Raw genomic sequence first — 22,908 nt, 5'->3', positions numbered from 1 at the left:
CCTGTGAGTCCAAAATGATGCCCAGGCTGCGCACCTGGTCCTTCAGGGGCACAGTTACCCCATTCAGGACCAGGGAGTCGTCGTCCCCCACTCCTGCCCCCTGTCTCCCCAAAAACAGTACTTCTGTCTTGTCAGGATTCAACCTCAATCTGTTAGCTGCCATCCATCCTCCAACCGCCTCCAGACACTCACACAGGACCTTCACTGGTTCCGATTCGAAAGAGAGGTAGAGCTGGGTATCATCCGCATCAAGGAACCATCAAGGGACTGCTCCCTCGGAGAGCCTTGTGTTCCTCCCAGGAGTGTTCATTTTTCACATCTGAAGTCCTCGACCTCCCTCCTCGACCCCCCCCACCTGCCAGCAAAAGGGGCCATGGAAGGAGGCAGAAGCAGGATCCGTGCGGGATGCTGATATTTCAGAGGGAAATGCGCCACCTGCTGGCCTCCAGACCAGCCAGAAAGCTTGACGAAAGAGCAGGAAGGGGGTGAATCTGGACCCTCAGAATCTGGGGGCCGAACGGGCGACCCAGAAGCCACCACGACAGGCTCCCCCCCCCTCCCAGTGAAGGATGGGCATGCAGAGGATCCTGTGGTCAGAGGCTCCCTGCGGCTTGGATCCAGCATCCTCAGCTTTTATCCGAGTGATTCAGCATGGAGGAAGGCAGATTAATTTCTGGCACCCGTTTATATCCTGGTTTGGAGCGCACAGTAGTCAGCTTTCAGCTTACATATTAGAATTAAATTGCAGGCGTAAGCAGGCAGGATGCAGCCAGCTCAGAAGCCAATGATTAGCAAGTCTCTCGAGAGATCAGCATGCTCTCAAGCAAGACATGTGCGCAGCATCCCAGGCTGAAGGACCAAGCCACCTGTCATTAAAGCGCGGTTAGCAAAAAAAACCAAGGGCTGCCTCTGTTGCGCGGTCCCCGTCCAATTAATCCTGTCACTTCTAAGCACTTCCTTTTCCCAGGGAAAAGTCCCTCCTGCCTCTGCCACCTCTAGCCGGAGCAAGAGCATCTATCTACATGCCAAAGAGAAGGAAGGCCTGGCGGTGGGGGGTCCCCATCCCCACATTTGTGGACTTCAACCCCATGTGTGTTAGCGCTCTCCTTGCAGTGGCCTTTATGGGTCTGTGGACGCCCAGAGAAGCTGAATGTCGGAAGGTCCAGGACAGAGAAAAGAAAGTCCTTCTTAAAACTGTGGAACTCCTTGCTTCAGGAGGCATTGGGGACCACCAACAGGCTTAATTATTGTAACTCACTCTACGTGGGGTTGCCCTTGAAGCTGACCCAGAAGCTCTAGCAGGTGCAGAATGCAGCAGTGAGACTCCTCACGGGGTCCTTGCCATGGGATCATATTCATCCAGTGCTTTACCAACTGCACTGGCTCCCGGTGGAGTACAGGGTCAGGTTTAAGGTGCTGGTTTTGACCTTTAAAGCCCTATGTGGCCTAGGATCCACGTACCTAAGGGACTGCCTCTCCTGGTATGCCCCGCGGAGGACCTTAAGGTCCACAAATGACAACATTCTGGAGGTCCCAAGTCTCAAGGTGGCCAGACTGGTCTCAACTAGGGCCAGGGCCTTTTCAGTACTGGCCCTGACTTGGTGGAACGCTCTGTCCCAAGAGACCAGGGCCCTGAGGGACTTGACATCTTTCCCCAGGGCCTGAAAGACAGAGCTGTTCCGCCTGGCCTTTGGTTTGGACTCAGTCTGACCCTTATGTTTCCCTCCCCTTATGGTCTTGATTTATCGGCTATTTTAGATTGAGGCTTCATTTTAAGTTGCATTTTAACCTGTATTTTAAATTTTCCCCCCTTTCCCCCCTATTATGTTTTTACTGTGATTTTATTGGTGTTAGCCAATTATTGTTGTTGTTGTTATTGTTATTATTGTTATTAAAAAGAGGACTGGACAAATTCATGGAGGAGGAGAGGGATATTGAAGGCAGCTATCCAGGGTTGCTCTGCTCTGCCTCCATAGCTGGAAGCAGCAATGTTGCTGAATGCCAGTTGCTGGAAAGCACAGGATGGGGGAGTGGTCTTGTGTTCGAATCCTGATCGCCGGTTTCCCAGAAGCAGCATCTGTTTGGCCACTGTGAGAACAGGATGCTGAACTACATCAGGCCACTGGCCGGACGCAGAAGGCTCTCCTTATGTCTGCTTGGATTGCAGAAAGTGGTTTTGGTATCCTTTTTCCACTTGGGGGTTTAGGATTATGCTGGGCTGTTTTGCAAACTGGCTATTTTCAGGTTTGAAGGATTTGGAATGTTTTGAATTGTGATTCTCTACCATTATGGGTTGTTGTTCGATTTGCATGCTTTGTGGAGATTCTTTTTACTAAGGATTGTGACAATAAATGAAGGCCATTTCTATACTGCCTAATACAGGAAATGTCTCTAAGCAGTATGCATCCAATTAAAAAAGCAGAAATACTTATGATAAAACCAACAATATTCGTACAGATTAATGCAATGCTAATAAGATACACACTTTTACCAGTACTGTAACTGAATACAACTCCTTCTCTTTCTAACCCCCCTCCCTACTGAATGCCTCTCAGCCTCCTGGGCTCTCACCCAGAGCTCAAACTCAGATCACTCCAAAATCTCCCATAGCAAAGATGGTCCCCTGAAACTGCTGACTTCATCCTACTTACCTGATGGGCTAAACATCACCTAATAATAATAATAATAATAATAATAATAATAATAATAATAATAATTTATACCCCTCGCATCTAGCTGGGTTAACCCCAGCCACTCTGGGAGGCTCCCAACAGAATACTGTATTAAAAACATGATAAAACGTCAAACATTTAAAACTTCCCTAAAGAGGGCTGCCTTCAGATGTCTTCTAAAAGTCAGGTAGTTGTTTATTTCCTTGACATCTGAAGGGAGGGCGTTCCACAGGGCAGGCGCCACCACCGAGAAGGCCCTGTGCCTGGTTTCCTGTAACCTCACTTCTTGCAGGGAGGGAACTGCCAGAAGGCCCCCGGAGCTGGACCTCAGTGTTTGGGCTGAACGATGGGGGTGGAGATGCTCCTTCAGGGATACTGGGCTGAGGCCTTGAAGGGCTTTAAAGGTCAGCACCAACACTTTGAATTGTGCTTGGAAACGGACCGGGAGCCAATGTAGGTCTTTCCGAACCGGTGTTATATGGTCTCAGCAGCCACTCCCAGTCACCAGTCTTGCTGCCACGTTCTGGATTAGTTGTAGTTTCTGGGTCACCTTCAAAGGCAGCCCCACGGAGAGCGCATGGCAGTAGCCCCCACCCCAGTGGCTCCTCCGAGGGATGACCCAAAGGGACAACAGCCTCTGATGGTGACAAGAGGGCTTTCTTCTATGGGCAAGCGTCTGAGAGAAAGTCCTCTGGCTTCGCAGAGCTGTGTTCTGTCCAGATCAATCCACTGAACTCTGCACCCCCAGGACTAGGCTGTGGCGGGCATGGGGAAGCCAGATCTCCTGCTGAATGCAAATTGACAATAAAACCGCTGGCATCATGATTGCACAAGCACATTTGGAGTTCTGTGCACGGTTCTGGCCACCTCACCTCGGAAAGGGTAAGGTAGAGTTGCAAAAGGCTCAGAAGAGGGCAGCCAGAATGGTCAGGGGGACAGAGAAGCTGCCCTGTGAGGACAGGTTGCAGCACTTGGGTTTTTTTGAGTTTGGAGGCAAGTAAGGGGCAAAATGATCAAAGTTTATTAAAAGTATACCTGGCGAGGAGAAAGAGGATGGAAAAACACTTTTCTCCCTCTCTGATTGTGGGATGTATCCAGTGCCAGATTTACGTATAAGCTAAACAAGCTCTAGCTTAGGGCCACGCTCTCTTGGACCCCCCCCCCCAAAAAAAAACTTAAAGACAAAAAACCTGGATGTACATTTCCAAAATAGAAGATAAAAAACAAATAAAATAAAACCTACACACAGCAAGAGTGTTTTTCAGTGCATTTCAGCTCAACAGTTCACAATTGGAGGCAGCAGTTCTGAATCTCAGTTGCTAGAAACCCCAGGAGGAGAGAGGGCTCCTGTGTGCGAATCCTGCTCGTGGGTGCCCCTTAGGGTGCCTGGTTGGTCCCTGTGAGAACAGCAGGCTGAACCAGATGGGCCCCTGGCCTGATCCTGCAGATGCTTTTCTTAGATTCGTCTGCAAACTTGGGATTCTGCAGAGGGCAGGAAACTCCCGCTTCAGGAACTGGGAACTCTTTTCTGAAAAGCAAAGCCGGACTCATTTGGCTGAAGGTCGGATTCAGGACATCCACCCAAGTGAGGAGGACACACAGCCCTCCAATGTCAGATGTAATAGGAGTCCGTGGGAAAGAGTGGTGAACCCAGAGGCCTCCAGCCTCCTCCACAGACAGGGACCAGGATGATGGCGCTTGGCCGAGGGCAGTGGGCAGCCTCTGCCGCCTTATGGGATGGGCAGTCACTGAGGCTCTGCCTCTGTTGCGCAGGAGCTGGAGACAGGAGGAAGGAACAGCCCAGCGACTCACCCACCAATAGCAGGAAGGGGAAACGTGGAATAGATTGACTAGAATTAAAAACTAAATGGAAATAAATTACATTCAATTGGCAACTTTCGGGACTAAATTATTGCATGGTGCTCAAATTACATACAAAGGAATCAGTGTCTGGTAATTAACGCCTTTCATTAATGGTATATCATTTAAGCCTGCCGTCTGTTTCAGCTCTTGATGTGATTAAAGACACGTAGGATGAATGGGATCCTGGAAACGACAACTGGTGAAGCCCTGGAAGCGTCTGCCCCACTCAGGCAGAGAGCCACTCCAGCTCGGCAGTGGGGAGGATGGGGACCTGACGGAGGAGATCTCCTCTGCAGGGCCAGCCATCAGCCCTGACTGTTGAACATGCTGGTTGGAGCTGATGGGAACTGGGCGGGTCCCACCAGGAGTCCTTTGTCCAATTCTGGGCACCACAATTTAAGAAGGATGTTGACAAGCTGGAAGGTGGGCAGAGGAGGGCAGCCAAGATGGTCAAGGGTCTGGAAACCAAGCCTGATGAGGAACGGTTGAAGGAGCTGGGCAGGTTTAGCCTGGGAAAGAGGAGACTGAGAGGAGAAAGAACAGCCATCTTCACATATCTCAAGGGCTGTCCCATGGAGGATGGAGCGAGCTTGCTTTCTTCTGCTCCGGAGGGCAGGACTCGGACCAATGGCTTCAAGTTATAAGAAAGAACATTCCAATTTAACATCAGGGAAATGAGCTCAATTCTTGGACCAGCTCTGAGCATGCAAGCCTTTGAGTTTCCCAGGAAGCACACAGGCTCTTAAATCAGTCAACAAATTTTTTTTTATTGAATTGTTATGCTGCCTTATCGGAATACCTCAAGGTGGCCTGCAGAAAGAAAGGCAAATGTTAACTTTGTATGGCAGCATCATAAAGATAAAAGCGCCATCCATCTCACTCAAAACCAGAAACTGAGAGGCAAGACATGGAAGAAGGGACAGAGGAAGCAGCTGCCTTATCCTGAGTCCGGTCACCAGGGATTCATCTAGCTCAATATTGTCTACTCTGACAGGCAACAACAGCTCTCCAGGGTTCCAGGCAGGGAGCCTCTCCCTGCAGATTATGGGAATTAAACCTTCTGCGTGTCCTTTGGCTGAGCTATGGTCCTTCCAGCTAGGAACCCAGGAAGATGCCTGGTCTATCCAGATAGAGACCCACGTTGAATGCTGGGAATGCTCAGTGGGGAATGAACACATGGGGCGAGTCATGCCAGAAAGCCACACATTTTGGTATGTGCTACTTTGTGCTCAGGGATGTGGTTGGCACTGTGGGTTAAACCACAGAGCCTAGAACTTGCTGATCAGAAGGTTGGCGGTTCGAATCCCCGCGATGGGGTGAGCTCCCGTTGCCCAGTCCCAGCTCCTGCCAACCTAGCAGTTGGAAAGCACATCAAAGTGCAAGTAGATAAATAGGTACCGCTCTGGCAGGAAGGTAAACAGCGCTTCCGTGCGCTGCTCTGGTTCGCCAGAAGCGGCTTAGTCATGCTGGCCACATGACCCAGAAGCTGTACGCCGGCTCCCTCGGCAAATAATGCGAGATGAGCGCCGCAACCCCAGAGTCGGCCACGACTGGACCTAATGGTCAGGGGTCCCTTTACCTTTACCTTTACTTTGTGCTCATGGGCTTCCTTGGGGCATTTGCCTGGCTTCTTCTGCCCTTGATGGACCCGCCATGGCCTGCTCTGTTCCACATGACCAATGGCACCCAAAATAGCCACTGCATTTCGACTGCATGGCTGCTAATAGAGGGTCATCGGTCTCTGCCCTGCGATCTACGGAAGAGCCTTGGCTCTGTGGCAGAACATCTGCTTGCATGTAGAAGGCTCCAGCTTCAAGCCCACCTTGAGGCCAGTTTACCTTGCCCCACAGGTTCCCATTCGAACAGCTTTCATCAGCAGAACTGGTGCTGTTACAGGTGCGTCATACCCATTCCACAATGGTAAGAACTCAGTCTTTTAAAGCGTGGCAGCATCTCTGGAACTCCCTGCCTGTGGACACCAGGCAGCGGCCTTCGCTGTACTCTTCTCAGTGCCTGCCAAAAACATTCTTGTGTAGATGAGCCTGCCCAGGTGCTTAGAAAGTGGATGCGAGTTTTCATCCGCTTTTAGTTTAAAAGCAGATCTTACCCTTTCAGTGTTTTAAAGAGTTGGGTTTTTTAACTGATAAGTGGAGGAATGATGGAGGACGATGGGAGGTTGGATGCAGGTGAGCTGTGAGTGAGCAAGCTGGCAAACAGAGGCCCCTTTTATTAGCAGAAGTCAACAATTGGGAACAGTAGTGAAACCACTCTGAACATGACATATTTCCATCTAAGCACACTTCCAGCATTAGCAAATACACGTGTTAGCAGGTGTTTCCCTAAAATGTTCCCTGATACTTGATTACATCTGCGTCCCCGGTCATGCTCCAGCCAAGCATTATGTCTAGGAACCAAATCTGTGAGAGGACAAACGGCCAGGGGAGAAACCCTGTCTTATAGCCAAGAGGCAGGAGTTCAGGGAGCGCGGGCGCAAGGCTCCTTGGCACCCTGTTGCATGCCAGGTGCGAGGTGTGCCTCAGCGCAAGAGGAGTGTTATCTCCACAGATAAGTTTACTGATTTATTCTCTTTGCAAACCGCTTTGAGGTTTTCTCATAATCCAGCGGTGCATGGACTTCATGCAATAAAATAGAATAAATAAAATGAATCTCAAAGCAGAGCTGGGAGAGGCTCCTGTCTGCTGCCAGTCAGTGCAGGCAATACTGGGTTCAATGGACCAACGGGCTGACTCAGTGTAAGGCAGCTTCCTCTGTTCCCAGCTCAGCTCTGACCACTTATTGAGGAACGGGGATGAGCTGAAATGCTGACTGGCTGAAGGCTCAGGGGAGGCCAAAGTCTGAGGTCTGTGTCTCTGTGGGGGTGCAATGCCCCCCAGTTAGATCCTCACCCTGGCCTCTCCTCTGCCTCATCGGTCACTGGGGCCTTTAGTCTGACCAGGGCAGCCAAGCTTCTTCTGACCATCTTCCCTCATCCTTCTAAGGCAAGGCAGAGTGACACACTCTCGGCAGGTTTACTGGATTTTGCATTCCATTTCTGCTGCTGCTTGGAAACTGGAGCCGTAGCTGGCGATTTCCCACAGCTGATAGTGTTATGTTGTGATTTTGTGGGTTCTGTTGCTGCAAATTTAATTCCTTTTCTGCCTCAGCCTTCACTGGTGTCCAATTCAATCACCTGCGGCCATTTCACGGTCCAGGTGAACATTTATCTCGGCCAGATCTATATCAGGTTAAGCCCCCGAGATCCAGGGTCCTGCTAGGGGGCAGCCTCTTCCAAGCTCACATGCTCAATGCTCCCTCAGGCATGCCAAACCAGTACAAAAGTGAAGGGATCCCCTGGCAGAGGGTTGTACCATCACAGGGACCCTAAATTGCCATCTAGTCCAGCTCCCTGCAGTGCAGGAATTGCAGCTAAAGCATCCGTTTGACCTCCATTTAAAAACATCCAACGGAGGAGATGGCAAGAGCCGTTCAAGCTCTTGCACCAATGAGCGGCTCTCACGCCAGCTCTTGCACAAATGTTCTGGAGGGAGGGGGGCTTGTGCCACTTTTGTTACGCCCCTCCAGATGGCAAGGATGCCGTGATTTTGAGGAAGCATCTCAGGGCAACTAATAAAGCAGAAGCATTGCAAGCTGTTGGACTAAAATGACACCTTCCAAATCTCTAAGTCTATGGAGAGACTCCCCTGTGAAGAACCTCTGCAACACTGGGGGACTTTTTAGTTTAGAGAAAAGGTGAGGAAAAGGCGACACGATGGAAGTGAATAGAATTATGCCTGGCGCAGCCTCCCTCTCACATCACACCAGAATCCGCAGGCATCCAATGAAGCCGAATTTTGGAAGAATAAAAGAAAGTCCTTCTTCACACAGCACAGAATTAACCTGTGGAACTCCTTCCCGCAGGAGGGATACGGCTATCTAAGAGCCACGATGGCGCTGCTCTGCCTCAGTTGCTCAAGGCAGCAAAGCTTTGGAATACCAGCTTCTACAGGGCCCTTGTTCTCAAATCCTGCTTCCTGGTTTCCCATAATACTAGTCATTTTGGTTGGCCACCGCTGGACTAGATGGACCACTGGGCCTGATCCGGCAGGGTCTTCTGGGGTTATTATGATTCCATTATGTGCCAAGGGTCAAGTGTGAACCCATTGCTAATGTACCATCCCTAGTACGTGTTGGTCTGCCGTAGTCAAAACAAAATTAAAAAATTCCTTTTTTGTTCTTGGTTTGTTCTTGGTATGAGCTTTCGTGTGCATGCACACTTCTTCAGATACACCGAAAGAGAAGTCACCAGACCCTTATATATAGTGAGAGGGTCAGGAGGGGTGCTAAACCTGTCCACGACTGTTAACGACTGCAATTGGTCTTACAGGGAAAAGCAAGGGGTGAGATGGCTAAAAGCTATCAGCCAATCACCCATTCCCACCACCCTTCTGAGGAATACCCCTCCCCACCCTCTCACTATATACAGTGGTACCTCGGGTTAAGAACCTAATTCGTTCCGGAGGTCCGTTCTTAACCCGAAACTGTTCTTAACCTGAAGCACCACTTTAGCTAATGGGGCCTCCCGCTGCCACCGGAGCACGATTTCTGTTCTCATCCTGAAGCAAAGTTCTTAACCCGAGGTACTATTTCTGGGTTAGCGGAGTCTGCAACCTGAAGCGTATGTAACCTGAAGCGAATGTAACCCGAGGTACCACTGTATAAGGGTCTGGTGTCTTCTGTTTCAGTGTATCTGAAGAAGTGTGCATGCACATGAAAGCTCATACCAAGAGCAAACTTAGTTGGTCTCTAAGGTGCTACTGGAAGGATTTATTTTTTTATTTTGCACCATCCCTAGGTCATCGATTCTTTGCAGAATACACCCTTGGGGTACCGGGAACGACACCCCTGTCCCCAGTCTGGAGGAGCCCTGAAAGACAGTTGGGTTAGTCCTGCGCCTCAACAGCCTTCGGGGAGCCCACAAACCCCCCTCCCCGCGCATTGGGGCTCCGTGCCAGCCTCGCTGCACCCCCCCTTCGCAGCCTCGCCTAGCCCAGGCAAGCTGACAGAGGGAGTCCCTCCCGAGGAATTTCGAGAGAGCAGACGGAGCCCGGCGAGAGTCGGCGCAGGTGCCTCTCAGATGAAGCAATTAATTGACAGAACAATTAGAGCTATATTTAGCCTGTTTGCACACAACAAGCACGCGGAGATGAAAGGCGAACAATGCACAATGGCGGCAATTAACATTTCCTTCCACTTAACAGCTGCAGAAATTAGGGTCTCGCGGAGAAGAAAGTCGCCGCGCAGCTTCCTCGCGGCTCCCCGGATCTTGCACGCGGCGTCTCCATCCGAGCTCCAAATCAAGGAGTGTCCCACCTGCTCCGAAGGAGACCGTGCAGTTTAAGTGACAGCTGACACATTCAGAAGGAACAGACGGCAGGCTCCGCTTCGAAGGGAGAGGCTCCTTTTGATATGCAGACCCCCACAGCTGCGCAGCAGCCCCCCCTCCCCAGCTTACAAATTAGCGGAACAATATTTGAAAAGCCACTTCAAACCACACCCGATTTGCAATTTACGCAAAGCTGCATGCTTGAAAGTGATCGCCGCTGCAGTGATCGCTCAGCCTCCTGCGAAGGGAGGCCTTGGTGAATCTCCGGAAAGAGGCCCTCCAGTCAAAGAATTGTAGAGCTGGAAGGGACCCCTGAGGGCCATCTAGTCCAGCCCCCTGCAATGCAGGAATCACAGCTAAAGCATCACTGGCAGGTGGTCCTTCAACCTCTGCTTAAGAGCCTGCTTAAGAAAGTGAGGAGGAATTAAAGAACCTTTTAATGAGGGTGAAAGAGGAGAGTGCAAAATGTGGTCTGAAGCTCAACAGCAAAAAAACGAAGATCATGGCCACTGGTCCCATCACCTCCTGGCAAATAGAAGGGGAAGAAATGGAGGCAGTGAGAGATTTTACTTTCTTGGGTTCCATGATGACTGCAGATGGTGACAGCAGTCACGAAATTAAAAGACGCCTGCTTCTTGGGAGAAAAGCAATGACAAACCTAGACAGCATCTTAAAAGGCAGAGACATCACTTTGCCAACAAAGGTCCGTATAGTTAAAGCTATGATTTGACCCCAGTAGTGATGTATGGAAGTGAGAGCTGGACCATAAAGAAGGCTGATCACCGAATGGATGCTTTTGAATTATGGTGCTGGAGGAGACTCTTTGAGAGTCCCATGGACTGCAAGAAGATCCAACCTCTCCATCCTGAAGGAAATCAGCCCTGAGTGCTCACTGGAAGGACAGATCCTGAAGCTGAGGCTCCAAGACTTTGGCCACCTCATGAGAAGAGAAGACTCCCTGGAAAAGATCCTGATGTTGGGAAAGATGGAGGGCACAAGGAGAAGGGGATGACAGAGGACGAGATGGTGGGACAGTGTTCTCAAAGCTACCAGCATGAGTTTGACCAAACTGCGGGAGGCAGTGGAAGACAGAAGTGCCTGGCGTGCTCTGGTCCAGGGGGTCACGAAGAGGCGGACACGACTAAACGACTAAACAACAACAACAACAACGAACCTGCAAGGAAGACCTTTCCCAGCACCTTCCAAGGTCACAGAATCATAGAATGGTGGGCTTGAAAGAGTCTCCCAAGGGAACCCTAAATGAAGTTTGTTTGTTGGGATGTGAACAGATGCTAGGAGAGGATATATTTATTAGACATTATCCTTCCTTCCTCATGTTTGTCAGTTCAGCAGAGGGCCCACAACTGAAGGGGCCAGTACCGCATGCAAGTGATGTCGGCATGCACACGCCATGTTGACACTATGCACACACTTCATTTTATTGAATTTATATACTGGCATATATCTATCTAATCAAAATAAAAACAACAACCCAATAACACCGCCCCAAAAAAGAGCCACATTTTAAAAGGACATAGGATGTCAATCAAATCAACCTGGTTAAAAAGGGATGTTTTTGCCTGGCGCCTAAAGGTGTATAATGAAGGCGCCAGGCAAACTTCCCTGGGGAGAGCATTCCACAGACAGGGAGCCACTGCAGAGAAGGCCCCGTTCTTGTGATGCCACCTCTGGACTTCTTGAGGAGGAGACACACGAAGGGGGGCCTCAGGAGATGGTATTAGAGTCCAGGTGGGTTCATATGGAAAGAGGCGGTCCTTGAGGTATTGCGGTCCTGAGGCGTTTAAGGCTTCATAGGTCAAAACCAGCACTTTGAATTGGGCCCGGAAACTAATCGGTAGCCAGTGCAGTTGGACCAGGATTGGTGTAAGATGCTCAAACTGTCTTGCTCTGCACCGTTGAATTCTGGCTGTTGAATTCTGCTGTTGAATTCTGCACCAGCTGAAGCTTCCAAACTGTCTTCAGAGGCAGCCCTACATATAACGCATTGCGGTAGTCTAACCTTGAAGTTACCAGAGCCTAGACAACAGTAGTTAGGCTGTCCCTGGGCGTAGCTGGGCCACTAGCCAAAGCTGATGGAAGGCACGCCGGGCCACTGAGGATGTGCGCACATGTTGTAATGTTCTGACATGTCCCATGCATGCCGCCATATAACCCACAAAACACGGTAGGACTTTGTGAGGCAAACACATAAAAACTAAGCTGAACCACGAGTTCTTGCACTAAGAGAGGAAGTCCAGACTGTTTTCCATCCACTTTCTCCTGGGCGTGGATCATTCCACAGATCTCCATCTTGCCGCCTCCAAACTGAGAAGTCTCAGGCTCTGCAGCCTTCTTTGCCGGAGGCAAGAGGGAGAGCCCGGCCACCTTCTCCTTTATTGCCAGTGTACTGCTTGCTGGTACAGATTACAGAAATTGCAGATAATAGACCCCAAAGTAATTACTGGCTGACCTCTGCTCCCCTGGCTTAGTCAGCAGCGCTGAGCTCGCCTCTTCTCTCCGGCTGCTGCTGCTGCTGCAGATCCTGGGCTTACTCTGTCATTATCCAACGGCGGGAGCAGCAGTGACAGGCGGCTTCATTACGAGGCTCTGAGAGGGCCTGTGGCGAGCCAGTGCCCCCGAGAGACGCAGCCAGGCCAGGAGTGGTTAGCAGGACTTGTTCCCCTTTGCGCCAGAGCCCAGCCTCAGACGCTTTCAAGGAGAGGGAAAAGAATAAGGATTGCTCTGGATCCCAGCACCCTGCAAGGGCTCAGAGGTACGGAGGCACTCGGCACATGCTCAGAGACTCTCTCTTTCCCCAAAGCATCACAGAAATCAACCCACGAGGACTGTTGAGCTGGGTATGAAGTAGCCGCTTTTCAACAAATAACCCTCAAAGGGTGACAGCAAACTCCTGAATTGCAAGGCGTAAAGAGTAAAGATGTATGGAAGTGAGAGCTGGACCATAAAGAAGGCTGATCGCCAGAGAATGGATGCTTTTGAATTCTGGTGCTGGAGGAGACTCTTGAGAGTCCCACGGACTGCAAGAAGATCCAACCTCTCCATTCTGAATGCTCACTGGAAGGACAGATCCTGAAGCTGAGGCTCCAAGACTTTGGCCACCTCATGAGAAGAGAAGACTCCCTGGAAAAGACCCTGATGTTGGGAAAGATGGAGGGCACAAGGAGAAGGGGATGACGGAGGATGAGATGGTGGGACAGTGTTCTCGAAGCTACCAGCATGAGTCTGACCCAACTGCGGCAGGCAGTGGAAGACAGGAGTGCCTGGCGTGCTCTGGTCCAGGGGGTCACAAAGAGTCGGACACGACTAAAGGACTAAACAACAACAACAACAGAAGAGTAAAGAGTTTCAATTCAGTCGCTTTTGGCTTGAACTGGGATAGAGGGATTCCTTTCTAAATCATACTGCATGTGCTAATTGACTTACCAATGCCATGATGTGTGTATTGTCATCAAGAGCTGTTAAGGGAGCGGCTGTGGCTACATACCCTCCAAGTGTCCCTATTTTCCAGGGACAGTCCTGGAAGTATGAAAGCCACCCCAGCTTCTGATTTGATCCCAGAATGTCCCTATTTTCCCTGTCTGTGCCGCTGCCGTCGCCGCCAAACTCGGAGAGGAGCCCTTTCAACTCTGCAATTCTATGATGGAGACAAGAAAATAAAGGCAGAGGTGGTTTCACCCACCTCCCCTGGCTGTTGTGAGGATGAAAGGGGGAGGAGGGAGGGTGACACACATCACCTTGAGCTCCTTGGGGGAAACGTGTGATAGAAATGTCACCCATCAATTACAGAAGCTGGAAGGGACCCCAAGGGTCATCTAGTCTAGCCCTCTGTAATGGAATCATAATAGCACCTGGCCATGCCCCCTGCCCCAGGGAGAGTGGGGCGCCTCCTTGTCCTGCAGGGCACGTAGGTGTTTCAGAGGCTGGGTTTCTTCCTGAAGACAGGCTGGCTAGACAATCACCTCCAGACCTCTTGCAGTTTTAGCAAGGCAGGCTTTGCAATTCATTTCAAATACCCTTGGCTTTCCCTATTAGCCTATCTGACACAGATCATTTGCAGATGCTTAAGTCACTCTTTCGCTCTCTCCCCCCACCGCCTTCTCCTTCCAGCTGAATCAAAATTAAGGCTCCAGCAGCTCAGTTAATGCACATTTACCTGGCTGCAGCTCTTCTGCCTTCAAGGACAATAAATTCCCCGTCCTTGCTTTTCCCTGATAGTCCATAATGTGCATTGGGCTGCAGACCAATTTGTACAAGCCGGGACAACTTCCCTATTACAATAAGGAAGCAAAAATAATTATGACATTCCAAGGGACTCAGGGGCACGTCCGGAGACTTCGGCGGCTCGTTGGTCCCTAAGCCCATCTTTTGACAGCTACGTGTGGCAGGTCCTGCTGAACATCTGCTTCTGAGTTCTCCTGGCCAGTTTGTCCCCAGGGAATCTTCTCTCATCCTGCTCCGAGTCTTGCTCCCTTTGCAGGGGGAAATATCACTGCAGGGCCTTCTCTGTGGTGGTGGCGCAGCTTTAGATACCTGGGCAGCCTCTTACCTGTGGGGAGGGGGATTTGAGGGTTCAGTATGGAGGCTCAAACCAGATTCCCAATTAGACTTTTTATTCAGTAATGCATCACTGGACAGAGTCCAAAAGAGTCTGTGAGAGCATTTCCAGCAAGAGCACACACCCCATATAGGGGGGAAAAATCATCATATTGGCTGTTTATTCTAGGCAACCCACCTTCTGCCAGCCTAGAACCTTACCATCTCTTTGTCCAACCAGAATCCTTGAGAATGCTTACTTAAATCAAGTATTCCACCAATCTCCCTGTATGCGCAGAGCCTAACCCTTACAGTACCTGGTCATGTTGGAAGATTCCAGTTGGCTTCCAGCTCATCTCACACACAACTCTCTGGCGATTGTTCTCCTACCTACAGCTGGGTAAGGGGGTGCAGGAAAGGCCCCCTCACTTAGCTGTAGCTCTTGCAACTGAGCTCATTCTTTCGGGATGGCGATGAAGATACTTGAGTAACTATGGCTGTTGTCTTGCAAAGAAACTTCTCTGTCTAGTTCAGCTACAGAATCCCCTTTTAGATTATAACCTCGCTGGGTACAGGACCCCAAGAACTGGGAGGGACTCAGGGCATCATCCAGACTGACCTCCCCCCCCCCCCGCCAACCCACAGCGTCTTAAACCAATTGGCTATTTTGGGGCCCACGGAGTTCTTCTCAGCTCTCCCGTAAATTTCCCAACAGAACTTACTTTGTATGAAAGGAGAAGTCCTTTTTACTTAACACAATTTCCATCAAAGCCAACACAGGGTAAATTGGGTCTCTTATTTAAATTGTCCTCAGCAACGAGGAATGCCTGGTTCTGTGGGGGACGCTTGTGGAGAGAGCATTAACATCCAAATTAACTAGAATATAATCTTCATCAATCTGTTTTATGCCTTCAGGCGGGTTGATAAAATCTATAGAATCCCTAATGAACCAAATTAGAAAAGGAGCAACAATGGTTGAGGGGGGGTCCTCCTTGCGAAGAGCCCCAGCCTGACGAAGCGGCTCTAGCCAGAGAGACCGGGGGGGGGGCTTGCACACTTTTGGTGGCACGTAATGAGGAATGTTCAAAGCCTTCTCCTGCAATAAGGAATGAGGTGCCTGAGACGTTATCAGTTCCATCAACACTCCACCTTGCAAAACAATATTAATTGCATATTTATAGGAATCGTAAGAACGTTATCAGAAGAAATGGTGCAAGTTCTAAATTTCAGGCTGACAGGCCTCTGCAGCTGCTTAGCATTTTCTTTGAGGAGCCAGTCATTTTAATGGTTGTTTTATACTTTTTTTTTAAAAAAAAAATCGAGTGCTTACTGGAAGGACAGATCCTGAAGCTGAGGCTCCAAGACTTTGGCCACCTCATGAGAAGAGAAGACTCCCTGGAAAAGACCCTGATGTTGGGAAAGATGGAGGGCACAAGGAGAAGGGGACGGCAGAGGACGAGATGGTGGGACAGTGTTCTCGAAGCTACCAGCATGAGGGAGGCAGTGGAAGACAGGAGTGCCTGGCGTGCTCTGGTCCAGGGGGTCACAAAGAGGCGGACACGACTAAACAACAACAACAGAACATTGTGATGTACTCATAGATCACGATGTCTTAAATAAGGATGGAGCTCTGTCGAGGCATTGGCTGCCTTCACAGTTATTCCCACATCACGATTTTTGCCTGCAGCTGCTCTTGTGATTCACTGCCCCAGCATGAGGCCTGAGAGAGCTGAGCCAGCAGAGCTAACAGGGACTGCAGGAATCGAGAGAAGCATTGGCTGGCTTCAAGGTTTCTCCCACATTGTGATTTTTGCATAGCGCACACACACACACACACACACACACACACACACACACACACACAACACATAATGATTTGTGATATATTGCCAGGTGAAAAATAATGAAACTGATATCATGATACAGTGGTACCTTGGTTCTCATAGTTGCTGGATGAGGCCAATGGTCCATCTAGTCTAGCATCCTGTGTCCACAATGGCCAAGCAGATGACTGTGGAAAACCCACAAGCAGGACTGGAGCACAAGAGCCCTTTATGTCCCGTCCCCCCCCCCCGTGGTTTCCAGCAACTGGTAGGCAGAAGTGTTGCCGCTCCCATTTGTAGGATGTGAAACACAAGAGCAGTCAAGTACAACATTCCTAGAGTGAACATGTTTACACATGGGGAGGGATGTTTGTCCAGCCAGCAGGTCACCTTCCTGCTTCCTTCTGGGCTGGGACAGACTTCCTCTGCATGTGACTAGAGGTGGGCGTGGCCTCACCTGTGCAGGTAACGACAAAAGCACAGGGCAGGGCAGCCATCTCTCTCTCTTTCACCACATGCATCGAAGAAGCAACATCTGCTTAGCCAAAGATGCTTCCAGCCAAGAGAGGACAAAGGGACTGTCTCCTTATGAGATAGTTTCCAGGTGTATGTTACTTTTCTAAGCTAAGTCTGCCTTCTGGGATCCGATTGTGAACAGAATGTGAGTAAACTCTTTTTATACTTTTATAGAAGACTGTGTCGTGTCTCATCTTTTATGAGGGAATAAGGGGGAAATACCAGAACAGTTATTATAGAGGCTTTAGCAAGCCTGAGCAAAATGCATCCGCTGCAAAATTTAAAAGAGGGGAATGTTACTCTGCTAAATTGTAGAACTTGTTAACACAAGTTGGAAAGGCTATAATCAAACAATATATCCTCTCCTGCATCCCAGAACATTCCCACACCATTGCGAAGGCAGAGCAGAGCCCTCCTGGCTAGGAGCCCTCAATAGCCCTCTCCTCCTGCTCGAATTTGTTGAATCCTCTTTTGAAGCCATCCAAGTTGGTGGCCACCACTGGCTCCTGTGGCAGTGAGTTCCATAGTTTAACTCTGTGCTGCATGAAGAAGGACTTTTTTCCCTCTGCCCTGAATTCTACTGCCCTCGGGTCCCGCTTGTGGGCAGGGCTGTCTTAAGCATATGCGGGGTGCAAAGATCCGCCTGGCGTCCCCCCGGTTGCCCAGTCCCAGGCGTGCAGGAGGGCGGAGCCGGATGGCCCCCTCAGCATCTCATTGGCTTGGTTGCCCCCGAACTCGCAACGCAGAGCTACCCACAGCAGAAGAGCCCACCATGGCACTCCGACTGATGGGTGGGCTCTTCCGCGGACTCAACTCTCAGGCCCTGGACTCTCAGCCTGGTGCCCCTGAGAGCCTGGCACCCAGGTGCCCCTCACCCCTAGCGCCTGTGGGTAAGACGGCCCTGTTTGTGGCCTTTCCTTCAGCATCCGGCTGGCCACTATGAGAAAGGGGGTGATGGACTAGATCAGCCAGTAATCCAGGAGGACTATGCCCTTACTTGTTCCCTGTAACAATGACTCTTGTGCCTCGTTCTGTTTTGAACTGCTTAACTTCCTTGTTCAGTTAACGGGAATTTTGTATGCTTCCTCCTTCATTTCTCAGACTCTAAAGCAATATATTTGACTGGATAGTGACCCCACCACCTCCACTTTAGGACCTTGCAGTGCACAGAAGGAGACTGTCAGGATGGGGCTCAGGCCACTTCTTCCAGGGCGGGGCCACCAGGATCTATTCAGCTGGAGGACGCAGCCCTTAAGACTCAAGAGGATGAGGCTGCTGACTCTCCTTCATCTTCTCAGCCTTGCAGAAGCCAAAGGCTGCAAAATCAAGCAAGAGTCCTCTCACAACCCAGAGGCGGCCACGTTGTGGGTCTTGTCAGCCTACGAAAGCCTTCAGTCAACTTTAGCTCCCTGCTGGGCAACCCCATCCTACAAATTCAAGGAAGGACAGTGGTACCTCAGGTTACAGATGCTTCAGGTTACAGACTCCACTAACCCAGAAATAGTACCTCGGGTTAAGAAATTTGCTTCAGGATGAGAACAGAAATTGTGCTCTGGCGGAAGCAGGAGGCCCCATTAGCTAAAGTGGAACCTCAGGTTAAGAACAGTTTCAGGTTAAGAACGGACCTCCAGAACGAATTAAGTTCTTAACCTGAGGTACTAGTGTACTTCTTCATGCAGGGCATCCTTTATTTCTCATTTAAGTCACCAGTCTAGTTCCCCCCACCCACCCCCTGCCTTCAAAGTGGGCAGTATTTGGGCTATTTTATGGAAAGGAGAGGATCAGCTCAACGTGTGGGGAATCTTCCTTGTTTGGAAGATCAGGACAGATAGAAGAAATGACTTGTTCATTCAGCGCACGGTTAACCTATGAAACTCACTCCCACAAGAGGCAGTGATGACCACCAACCGGGATGGCTTGAAAAGAGGATTAGACAAATGCGTGGACAAGTCTATGGATGGCTATGAACCATGGTGGCTGCTCTCTGACTCCACAGTCCGAGAAGGAAGGCGCTCTTAGGCCCTGAACGAATGGCACTGCCAGGTACAACTACGAATGCAGAAAATCTGAGGACAAAGCTCTAGGGAACAAAGCAAAAGACTTGGAGGGGGTTCAGGTGTGGTTGAGGTTGTCAGTTTTTCCTGGGAAAGGTATAAAGGAGTGGGAGGGAGCAGTGGCATAGGAAGGGGGGGTGCAGGCCGCCCCAGATGTCATCACTGAGGGGGGTGAAAAAATATGGCAAAAATATGTAACTCCCGCACCCCCCTTCCTAAGCCAGTAGCTGAGGCGGGGGCACTGGGCACCACACTGCGGGGCCTGCAGCGTGCCTGAGCCACGCGTCTCTCCTGAGGGGGAGGCGGCGGGCGGACAGCCTGCAAGTTCCGTGCTGCTTTTTTGAGCAGTGTGGGGCTTGCGCCTGCCCACTGCCTCACCTGCCCTATAGCTGAGGGGGAGGCTGCGGAGAGGCTCCACGTAGCGCGTTCGCCCCGGCCCTGGCTGCAGGGTGCATGCGCTGTACCGGGCACCTGAGCAGCTAGCTATGCCAGTGGGAGGGAGGGGAGAGGGAGAGAGAGACTTCAAGGTGAACAGACTCTTTGCTCCTAAGGGAGCCCTCCCCACTTAAGACAGCCAGGTGCATCAGTTATGAAGCAGCCAATTAACATGTCTTGCGAAGTGTGCAACTTGCATGAAAGCCTCCTGCCCTCTCCTGAAACCCTGACATCCCTTTTAGGAACTTTTGCCTGCCTGAACAAACTCCAGCATTTGACCACCTAATGATTGGCAAAGACAATAACGGAAAATCTCAAGCAATTTCACTGCGTCAAAAGGGGCACATTCATTAAAAAGCTGTTAAGCTAAATTGAAACACATACTTTCAAAAGAAATGCATTAACAGTACGCTAGTTTAAATGTGTCTGAAACTAAGAAACTAGTTTAAACTACCAAGACAAGCCGTCGTGTCTACAAGGACCCTGGAAACACACAGGATGTCCCGGCTTTCGGGCTGCTGTTGTGCTCACAGAGTGTAAAAGCACCACAACTAGGGCTGTGTACACATTTCTGCTTCTTCCAGCTCCTGTGTGCTTCCACGCCTGGCATTTGAGGTCAACCACAATCCATAGGTATCCCTGCAGCTTCCAGAGAAATACTCTTGTTTGGTGATGCCTTTTCCCTCAAACCTTCTGATAAGGAAACAGAAACTGTGGTTAAGATGAGTCATGTGCATTTCAGGCAACTGTGAAGCATGCACTGAACTTCAGTGAACTGGAGTTTAATGTGAGGAAACTAATCATGGAATTGTAGGGTTGGAAGGGACCCCAAGGGTCATCCAGACTGACCCCCTGCAATGCGGAAATCACAGCTAAAGAGCCGTCCAACCTCTGGCTAGAAACGTTCAGCAATGGTGAGCCCACCACCAACAGGGAGTCTGGCCCACTGTCAAGCAGTTCCTACCATCAGAAAGTTCTTCCTGATGTTTAGTCGCAATCTCCTTTCCTATCATTTGAATCCATTGGTTCGGGGCCTCCTCCTCTGAGGAGCAGAAACCTCGTTGTTCCTCCTTCCACAGTATCTGAATCGATATCTGAAATTCCAACTCTACAATTCTATAATTCTTTGCCTGGTTTGCTTGGTGATGGAGCAGAGCATGGCCGTCAGGCTATGTGGCAGACAGAAATTCTACAGGGCGAGCCTTTTCTCTTGACAACTTGGCTGCCAGGCACCTTCTCATTTATGGGTGATGCCCAGTTAATTTTGGGGCCCTCTACCGCCACCAGTAGTGATGTATGGAAGTGAGAGCTGGACCATAAAGAAGGCTGATCTCCGAAGAATAGATGCTTTTGAATTATGGTGCTGGAGGAGACTCTGGAGAGTCCCATGGACTGCAAGAAGATCTAACCTCTCCATTCTGAAGGAAATCAGCCCTGAGTGCTCACTGGAAGGACAGATCCTGAAGCTGAGGCTCCAAGACTTTGGCCACCTCATGAGAAGAGAAGACTCCCTGGAAAAGACCCTGATGTTGGGAAAGATGGAGGGCACAAGGAGAAGGGGACGACAGAGGGCGGGATGGTGGGACAGTGTTCTCGAAGCTACCAGCATGAGTTTGACCAAACTGCGGGAGGCAGTGGAAGACAGGAGGGCCTGGCGTGCTCTGGTCCAGGGGGTCACGGAGAGGCGGACACCACTAAACGACTAAACAACAACAACCCCCACCAGCAAAAAAAGGGCAAAAACTTGCGTATGGCACAAACTGTATGCAAATTTCACGCTCGTTTGCATCTTCCGCCTGTGCAGCAGCGGGTCCAATCCGCCTTCAGTATGCTGAGCCCAGCGAATTCTGTTGCCCCCCCCATCCAAGAGACACCAGGAACAAGCCCACCTTGGCAGCATCAGCACCCTCCTTGCCGTGGGTACCCTCTCTTGCAGCTTGTAAAGCCCGGCAACGCCTCCTGGCTTCACGGGACCTCGCCCTCCCCCGACGGGCTGCTAAACCAAGCTCGCCCCGTCTATTTTTAGCGCCGCTGCACTTCTTATTCGTCATCTTTCTTCCTTTTTTTTTTTTTTTTTTTTGCTCAGCAAACACCTGAGTGGGGAGAGGGGGGGGCTCCAAGGCAGGCAAGAAACCCCCTTCCCGCCCCATATACACAGGTGCCCGGACAGTGTGCCAAGGGAGCGAGCAGGAGATGAAAGGAGGGAGCGCGGATCTCCTTCGCGGGGCGCTCGCCCAAAGGCTGGGCGCTCGGCGCTTAACCCGGGCAAATCCCCGACGGCGAGGCAGCGGCCGGGAAGGAGGCAAAGGCCTCTGGGCTGGGCGCCAGGAGGCGGGCGGCAGCTTCGTTTCGCTTGTGGGGGGGACCCAGCCCTCCTGCGCCGTCGGGAGGAAGAGCGCTTTGGTGGGGTCTCGTCCTCCAGGGATAGGGGCTGGAGTTGGGCTGGCGTCGGAGTTCCCTGGGTCCAGGCAGTAGGGCGCGCGTGCCACCCCCACCCCCATTCTAGAGACCTGGGGAGGCCCAGGGCCCTTCCCACCCGGCCCCCAGGGCGCGAGCAAAGGAGGGAGGGGGCGTCTTTCGACGGCCAGCCTCTCTCCAGCCCCGCGGGCCCCGGGGCCCTTTACCGCTGCTGCTGGGCTCCTGCCCTGGCCCGCGGGCCGGACGGGCTCCTCGCGCGGCCGCCGCCGCTCTCCCGGACCGAAGCGGCGGCTTGCTATTTTTAGCTCCTCCGTGTTTCCAGGGGAAACCTAATGACGCAATGACGTCAATGCAGGTCAGCGGCAGACTGGATGGAGGAGCCGCGCCGCCGCCGCCGCCGCCGCCTGCCTGCCTGCCTCCCCTCCGCTTCTGGGGGGCTCCATCTTCTACGAGGGGCGCCCAGGAAAGGCGGCCGGTGCGAGGTGCAAGACTTTGCATTGGAGGGGAGGGGGCGTTGGAGCCTCCCCTCCGCCCGACCCCGCCAAGTGGAAGGAGCTTGCCATGGGGCGCTTTCTTGATGCAGAGGGGGTGGTGATGGAGGAGGAGGAGAGACGTGACTCCGGAGGGCCGTGGCGGCGGCTGGACCCGCGGAAGGACCCCCTCCCCGCGACCCCCAGGTAGGTGCCTCGCCCCGCGGGGGCTCCTGGGGCCACCCGGGGCTGAGCTTCGGCAGGAGCTGGGGGTGGGCTAGGAAGGCCGGACTGCCCGCCCCTCCGCCCCTCCCCATTCCTCTGATCCCGCCGGGATCCTTTGCTTGCGAGTTTGAGGAGGTGAGGTGCGGGGAGTGCCGAGGGAGGGGGCGTTGAGCTTCGGGGGTGGGGTAGGATGGCGGGCACGCTCTCACCCCGGGAGATCCGGAAACGCAAGCGCCGTCGAGCAGAGACTGCCGCCTGGCAGCGCCCGCTTCCCTCACGGGGAAGAGTCGCAGTTCCGTGGCTTTGCACGCGGAAGGTTCTTCCAGGTCCAGCCCCCAACGAGATCTTCGAGGTGGGCTGGGAGAAACTCCGACGAGAAAGCCTGGAGAGCTGCCAATCAGTGTAGGCACTACTAAACTGGATAGACTAAAGGTCTGAGTCTGTAGAAGGCAGTTTCCGGGGCTGGTGCGCCCGCCGCTCCGGCTGTCCGACCTC

At 51.6% G+C, this 22,908-nt stretch overlaps 1 protein-coding gene and 1 long non-coding RNA gene across 2 annotated transcripts in view; one reads left to right on the top strand and one right to left on the bottom strand.

The window, feature by feature from the left end:
• Positions 1-9,682: 9,682 nt before the first annotated feature.
• LOC308595875 lies at positions 9,683-21,984 on the bottom strand. Its single transcript, XR_014012161.1, has 3 exons — positions 21,925-21,984; positions 14,093-14,485; positions 9,683-9,905 (listed from the first exon to the last, which is right to left on the bottom strand). It is a non-coding gene; the product is annotated as an uncharacterized lncRNA (long non-coding RNA).
• Positions 21,985-22,115: 131 nt separating this feature from the next.
• LOC308595836 (uncharacterized protein) overlaps positions 22,116-22,908 on the top strand; it is a 32,581-nt gene continuing 31,788 nt past the window's right edge. Inside the window, exon 1 of the mRNA XM_081210581.1 lies at positions 22,116-22,395. Coding sequence (XP_081066707.1) covers positions 22,280-22,395 — 116 coding nt within the window. The 5' untranslated portion in view covers positions 22,116-22,279. The remainder of the gene's footprint in view (positions 22,396-22,908) is intronic.

The sequence above is a fragment of the Podarcis bocagei genome (assembly GCF_964188305.1).
Source record: "Podarcis bocagei genome assembly, chromosome: 10".
Taxonomy (NCBI): Eukaryota; Metazoa; Chordata; class Lepidosauria; order Squamata; family Lacertidae; genus Podarcis; species Podarcis bocagei.
Note: the sequence above shows the minus strand (reverse complement) of the source record. Positions and strands in the feature narration are given on the sequence as shown.